Below are 7,947 nucleotides of genomic sequence, written 5' to 3'. Positions count from 1 at the left end.
TCTTTTTCTCTTTACTTCACGTGGTTCTAGAATGAACGACAAGCCGAATGGTTTCCGTAGACTAGGAAACCATTTGCTACGTTGGGTGATAACTGTATAAACACAATGACGCCTGGTGGTCTAATGGGCTAAGGTGCTCCAACCAAATGTGGCCTATGTGGGTTAACGTGTGATAGGAGGTCGGGGATTATTACTCACACACCTCACAGGAAAGAGCGACTGGTCACCCACCTGTAATGTCTGGACTAAGTAGCCTAACCCCGAGCCCTACGTTCCTGATGGGCAATAACAGACTGGTCAATAGACAGACAGATATGAAATTCTCTGGTACTACCAAGAACCAATTGTTTTCGGCCGTTTCTCTTTTCACCGTCCCTCTCATTTAGATCCCTGGGTCGTATTCAAAGTGCCTTTGGAGATTTCGGAACACCTCTTCCTTAGCGATTTCTTCTGCACATTGCACCTTAAAGTCCATTTGTACTCATAATTATGTTATTGATGCAAATTATGTCGATATTAAAGCGATATAAATAGCATACACGCGAACGTTAAGTGATGTAGAATTAATCGCTAACGAAAGGATGCTAAGAACTCGCCAGTGCCACCTAGAATAAGTCCCTTTACCCCTGTTCGTCCCCACACCAAGGGCCGTGCAATTAAACCTGATATCGGACACGGGAAGCCTCGGGCCAAATTTTGTCTATCATTACCGAAACACATGAGAGAAAATATAGCAAGTTTGACCTCTTGGCCCTCTTGTTGACTGCCTTCATCCCTTCACTATGGCCACGTCATTATTATCACATTCTTGATATTTCCAATCGATTTTATTTAGTTTTGACTTTTTTTTTTTTTTTTTTTTTTAGTGGGGGATTTAAAATAGCCTCCATTCATCGCTTCACTGCATGAGCACTTTTATAAACTGAATAAAGTGTCTGGCAGCCGCAGGAACAGAATATTAATAAGACGGCACTGAATCGAATAGGTTAAATGAGGCAGAATTCTGTCTAACCATTTCTTATCCTTACGGTTGTTTTAATTACTGACCGGCATCTCTTATTTCCCTACACCTTCTTCTCAGTTTTTATTATACTACTTTAATTCTTTGCCTTTCCTTTCATTTCACATCGTCCTCCTTCACTCCTGGTCATTTCCTTCCTCCTCCTCTTCCTCCTCCTCCTCCCCCTCCTCCTCCTCCTCCTCCTCCTTTTCCCCCTCCCCCTCTTCCCCTCCCCCACTCCTCCTTTCACTCCTTTGCGTCTCCCTATCCCCTTTTTTCCCACTACTTCTTCACTCCCAGTCCCCACTTTTTAACATGTGTTATTGGAACCTGGTCTTTCTCAACCTCCACTTGATCAGACCAGACAGTCACTAGCAAAAAGGAAAAAGAAAAAAAAAAGAAACATCCACATATACACACTTGGATTCAGTTTTGAAGGGAAGAGAGGTATGGGTGTAAAAATTGAGATGCAACACCGCTCCCGCCTCCCTGGGTTTCTTTGATGGAAAATGGGCGGAGTTGGAAAGCCTTTAAGATGGAGAAAACACGTTACAAATATAGTGGGAGTCAGGCGGCCGGGAGCTATCGATGTCATACACACACACACACACACACACACACACACACACACACACACACACACACACACACACACACACATGCAAGTATATACTCACAGAGTATATACTATCAGAGCATATACTCGTACCTCGATAGATAGATAGATAAATAGACAGATGGATGGAACGATGGACGGAAGTATGCATGGATAAATAGATAAATAGATGGATAGGTAGATACTATTTTTCAGTTACATATTTATAAAGCAATGAGGCTATCTATCTATTTATTGCCAGACGCCTTTATCCCGTACGGGGTGGTCACAAACAAATCGCCTCCACGTCACCCTGTCCCCCGACATTTCACTGCTCTGTTCCCAATTCACATCCCCTTCTTTCATATACCTCTGAACTCCATCCCTCCATCTCATCCTTGGCCTTCCCCTCCCTCTCTACCCCTCCACCTCACTCACATACACTCTCCTCGTCAGTCTCTCACTCTCCATCCTCTCCACATGGGCAAACCACCTCAGTGTGTTTCTCCTAACGCTTCCTATCACATCCACATCCACACCACAACGCTCCCTCACTTCCTCACGTGTCAGTCTGTCTCTCCATGTGACTCCACAGGCTCCTCTCAAATAGCAGTGAGGCATAAATTTTAAAAAAATATGAGTGCCATTTTCACTACTTATAAATCTGAATTTATGTTTGATGTCTACTGTTCATCATCGATGGGTGGCCGATAAACAAAACAGCCCAGAGAACCCCAGCATACCCAAACCCCCGCCCGCCACTCCTGTCTTACCGTAACCTCACCACACCTGATCCTATAGCTTCCTCCATCTATTCTACCCTTTACTGACTTTTAACCTCTTCACTACCACGTTTAATTTCTACATTTTATTTTTTGTATAACCAGACGATTTTTTTCAGTTTAAGAGAGTATCGTGCTGGTGAAATGGTTAGTGAATATTACAGTTAACCTCACAAATTGGAAAAGCGAATAATGCCATCTAGATGATAGCAGAAGAAAAAAAAAAAAAAAGCCATCGGACTGAAAGAAGTAAATCACTTACAGAACCATACGTTCATACTGCAACCAAACACCATCCATCAAATCAGAGAAGAGTAAGTAATTAAGATGTTGTTGCTGTTGAGTAACCACGGTCTGTCTGGGTCGAACTTGGTCGGAATAATTGGACGGTAATATGTAAATAAAGTAAAACAGAGCACTGTGTGCAGCTCCAGAGATCAAATAATAATAGTAAGAACTAGACCAGAAACAAAGAACGGAGATGTCAAGGGAGCCGTGTCCATTTCTTAATAAGCATTTAAGCGGTGTCCGCGGCAGAAATCCACTTTTGTGTTGTTCTCTAGAGACTGGGTCAAATTCCGCGTGGTTATTGTGGTGTGTGGCTGTGGCGGTAACTGCTCGCTGGCATTTTCACCTTTGGTCACTTGAACGAAAGTCGTTACTCCTCCCCTTCACCTAACAATTTCTCCCACACTGGCTTTTACAGGCAGAAGAGCACAGTATTTTCTGTTTCAGTAAACTCATTTATACTTCACCAGTCCTTCACCTATATACCCATATACACAAACGCGCGCGCGCGAGCACACACACACACACACACACACACACACATGTATATATATATATCCACATTTCATAATGTGAACGTGTCTTTAAAGGCTTTCGATCTTCCTGTTAAAGCATGGCAGGTCACGCACTTAGCTCATTTTTTTCTCTGTTTGGTGGTTTTTGCTGCTTTTCATAATAATTTTTAAGAATTTTGGGAAAAGCCATCTTCTGACCTTGCCGATAATTTTGAGAAATAGTGACGGTAAGGCCTGTATCAATCAGTTGTCCATTTTTTTTTTTTTTTCCTTCCATCAGCAGCACAGGAGCTAGTGACTAGACTATTCATTCTCGACCTTTAAGGCAAGAGTGACCACCCTCATTGCCCCTGAGTGACATTATGTAAGCAATAAACCCTGGCCTTCACTTCCATGCAAACCTTTACAAACCCCATACAGTTGGAGAGCATTAACTCGCAAGACTACCAGACGTTATTTAGTTGTATGATTTTCACTCAACGTTGTAAATAGTTTCCTGAGTTTAAGGAAACCATTTGGCTTGTCAGTCAGTGTAAAATCACCCGAGGATAACACAACATTGAGTTAATGGAAAGTGGACACCTCCACCTAACACTAAACAAGCTACGCAAAGAAAACTAACACGATCCGCAAACAATAGACGCTTCATGTTGTACATGCATTCAGTAACTTCCCTTTCTTGTGTGTACTAACAGAGGTGATGGGCAACTCGCTGTGTAAGATGAGGTACACATACGTGATGATGTACCACCGCCTGAAGAACGAGGGTCCGGGGGGCACGCCGCGATGGGACTTCGTGGAGGTGCCGTCTCACTGCTCCTGCGAACTTGTCCCTGCAAACGGTATCGACGCTCAGTGTATCCCGCACTAAGGTGGGTGATGGGTGTGAAAGCTGAGTGTAAGCGGGTAAGGGAGGGTGAGTGTGGGTGGGGGGTAGTGCAGGTCGCCGGATTAATGTTGGTGAAGTACGTATTGTTAATGGATGATTGCACGGTATACGTAGATATGGACCACTGTGTATGAGTTGGTAGAGATGCTATGTAGTCGTCAGTGTGGGTGTCTGGGTGTAGCTAAACAGGGATTACTTACTAGGTGTGGGTGTGAGTGGGGTGAGCTTATGTGGAAAGGAATGTTGGGTTTAGGTGATTCGGTGTGAGGAATGCAGGGTGTACGTGGGTGGGTGTGAGGGATGCTGGATGTAGATGGGTGTGGATGAGGGATGCTGAGTGTAGGTGGGTGGGAACTTGAGTACTTGCGTGGATGTGATTGTGGGTTACGCGAATGTGGTGTAACTGAAGTGTGTTTAGAGTCAGTCAGATTTAACTCGTTTGGTATGTGTTGACTGTGAGGTGTTAGCAGAGCAAATAGTTATGGACATCAAAATACATATACGCGCGCGCGCGTGTGTGCGTGCGTGCGTGTGTGTGTGTGTGTGTGTGTGTGTGTGTGTGTGTGTGTGTGTGTGTGTGTGTGTGTGTGTGTGTGTGAGGGAATTAGGTCAGAAAAGCTCGTTAACATCTTCAGAGGACACAGTATTCGCTTCCTTCTTGCTGCATAGGTTGGACTTCCACTACTGTGTGGGTTGATGGAGACTGCATATAACCCCTCTCTCACTTCTGAAAGTGTCTCCTAAACTAAGTGAAATCGCTTAGAGCTATAAAGATTAACAGTAAAATCACGTCTTCGGATTCAGGTATAATAATTTGAGAAAAGCTGAAAAAATGTGACGAAGTTAGCTAAAACAGTGCCTGTGTCTGGTTCTTTGTAGTAGGGAAAAAATTCTTGATGTTCCGTGAATTAGATGATATTGCCTTGCTCGCCTGAAAATGAACTTTAAAATGTGGCAGAATGTAGGCGACATTTTCAGTGTAATGAACTAGTTCACATATATTAGGCTTGGTTAATAACTACGTTTAATAGCTATGATGACGCATTCTGTACTCGTATTTTAATTGGTAATTATGAAAAAAAAAATTCATATATATTCCATTCTGCTTTGAAGAGACTTTTCTAAATATTGGGGTTAAGTATAGTTTTAATTAGCCCCTATCATTATATAAGGAGGCCTTGCTAAAGGAAATTACGTCGTCCAGCAGCAGGATGAACAAAAGAGTACGTCATCGTGTATTATTTGGAAGGGACAGGTTTGATGGCTCTAAACCTCTTTTTTTTTTCATACTGCATAAAATATTTCAGACTATTTAGAACTTCCATATATACCTACATACTATATATATATGAAAGCTACAAAACGATTATACATTAGAGGATAATTTTAGCATGCTTTATTTGCAGCTGCAGCAACATTTCTGTACTAGCAATAAATTCTTTTCTTTCCACAGTGTTTCGGTCGCCCCTCCTCCCCCACCCCCCATGGCAGGTCCCCCCAGACTGTTATCCCCATTTTCTTCCTCCTACTTCCTCCTCACTCCTCCCTCTCCCCCAGCCTACACTATTGCCTTCCATCCCTCTCCCCAGCAACCCGTTAATGGTGCATCCCCTACTAGCATTTCTACTACATTGTCGTTGCTCCTCTCACAACATTTTCCCGTCCCCAGTACTTGTTAATACAGTTCTCATACCCACCATACTTCTCCCCTACCTCATATGCTTCTTTTTCCGTTCTCTATTCTCCCTCTCTTTGTCTTCACCCACTCGCCCTTCCCTACTTTCCCTCTCCATATCCTTCCTGCTTTCGAACCTCAGTCCCCTGGCTCTTCCCTTCCTCCCACCCGCCGTTCCCTCCTCTCTCAATCACCCCATTCATCCCCAATTCCCTCTTCCCTCCCTCCCCCACCATCTCTCTCTTTCCTCTTCGGCACAGCCAAGACTCCCATGGGCCTTTGCCTCCTCCCACTCTACTCTCTTACCAGCTCGTCAAGCTTCGTAGCCAGTGAAAACTCTTTTATATTCATTTTCCACACCTGCCACATGCCTGCCCATTGAATCATTTCCCCAGTGTAATTCTAGCCTCTACGACATCCCCAACTTCCGCTATTTGATTCCTAACTGCTTACTATTTGATCCATTTCCGCAAGGTGATGTCTTTATGCTGTGATCATTTTATGCAATTTGATCCCTTGATGTTATTTGAATAATTTTTGTAATTTGATCTCTTTATGCTGTGTGATCCTTTCCTGCAGTTTGATCCCTTTGTGCTATTTGAGCCCTGTCTGATATTTAATCCCTAACTTCGACTCTTTATTTAACTGCAGCACCTCCCACCCTCATGCCTTCCTAGTAAGCCTTTATTCCACCATATTTCCAACCTCTCTGAAATCGCTAAATTCTTCAGTATGTTTAGTCGCAGCACCTTCAGCATTCTTAACTGCCTCTGTCTGTTTCCTTTCAGCACCTCCCAGCCATACTGTATGCATGCCTACTGAATCAATATCTGCCATTTTCCCAGCCTCTACGACATTTCTAACTTCTGTTACCTATGAACGTGCCACATCGCTCTACTAATTACTATATGCCCGCCTAGTATATTTCAAAAACCCACCATGCTATTAGTTTATTTGCCACACGTACAACTTCCCTACCTTTATAGGAGTTAACTCATACCACATCCTTAACCCCTCTCCTTCTCTAACCTTGACCACCCTCCTAACTCCCGCTGCATCCCAAATTCCCGCATCATCTGCAACTCGCCTCATTCTTAACTCGAAGCACATCTTTTGTTCCGACAGCATCTTGGACATTTTACTAAATCTTCGTGCGCTTCCAAACCTTAATTTCTTCCTTCATCCCCGCCATATAGTCATAATTGTTTCCTACTTCCGCACTTTTTCCTCTTTGATAATATCTCCTTCTCCATATCTTTCATTATTCCTTCCTTTATTCCTTGTTGTTTTCTCTAACTCTTCCCTCACTCTCTCTTATTCCCTCCCTGTATTCCTCCATTTCCTTCCCTCCGCCGTCACATTCCCTCTCTGTTTTGCTCCATTCCCTCCCCATTTCGCCTGTTCCTCTCCTTTTAATCTCCTCATGTTTTCCTCCATTCCCTTCCATTTTCATCCATCCGCTTCCCTGTCCCTCTTCCCTTCTGTCCTCCATTCCCTTACCATTTCTCTGTTCCTCTCCTCTTATTCCCTCCTCTGTTCCCTCCCAACTTCCCTCCCTCTCCGTCCCTGTTCCTCTCTCCGCCCCTGTCCTTGCGTCTTCACCTGTGCGGATGACGAGAGGCTACTCAAGTCGGTGTGCTGTCAGTCGGCTTTGTAGGCTGCCATTCGACGTCAAAGGCTTTATGTGTCATCTCTGGAGGCTACTTGTCATCCTAGGAAGCTGCTGAACGACTCCTGAAGCTGTCAGTGGGAATAAGGAAGCAGTACGTCAGCGCAGAAGAACACTGTACCCTAATCGCTGAGCTCAGATGTCTGGCACCGTTTTTTTTTTTTTTTTTTTTTTTTTTGTACTGTTGTCTTTGTTCATAGCTACCAGAGAGCTACCAAACACTTCACAACCAAACTGCAGTGAATCGTAAAATGAAAAATACGACACTTTCATTGAGAATTGTTTATTGTAAAAATAGGCTCTATCTAGAGCAAAAATAGTGTCCTTATGGAAGCTGCTGATTGGTTGGTGTTGCACTGAGACGCGAAGTCAGAGTGTCGGTATCCACTTTTATCAGTTATTTATCTTTATATATGAAACTTGTTTCTAAAATCAGCAGCCATATTTTTTTAACTAGAATAATTTTCGAAACCAAAGAAGCGAAACTTGGCTGAAAGAGAGTATTTTATTAACAAAGTTTAACGCTGAATAAAA

At 43.4% G+C, this 7,947-nt stretch overlaps 1 protein-coding gene across 1 annotated transcript in view; it reads left to right on the top strand.

Moving 5' to 3' along the window:
* LOC145401063 (uncharacterized) overlaps positions 1-4,051 on the top strand; it is a 5,832-nt gene extending 1,781 nt beyond the window's left edge. The window contains exon 2 of the mRNA XM_080273435.1: positions 3,876-4,051. Within this exon, the coding sequence (XP_080129561.1) occupies positions 3,876-4,051 (176 nt within the window). The remainder of the gene's footprint in view (positions 1-3,875) is intronic.
* Positions 4,052-7,947: the final 3,896 nt, after the last annotated feature.

Source organism: Coenobita brevimanus, chromosome 54, assembly GCF_032717465.1.
Source record: "Coenobita brevimanus isolate Jiangsu-jjx chromosome 54, ASM3271746v2, whole genome shotgun sequence".
Taxonomy (NCBI): Eukaryota; Metazoa; Arthropoda; class Malacostraca; order Decapoda; family Coenobitidae; genus Coenobita; species Coenobita brevimanus.
This window is presented reverse-complemented; position numbering and strand designations above follow the sequence as displayed.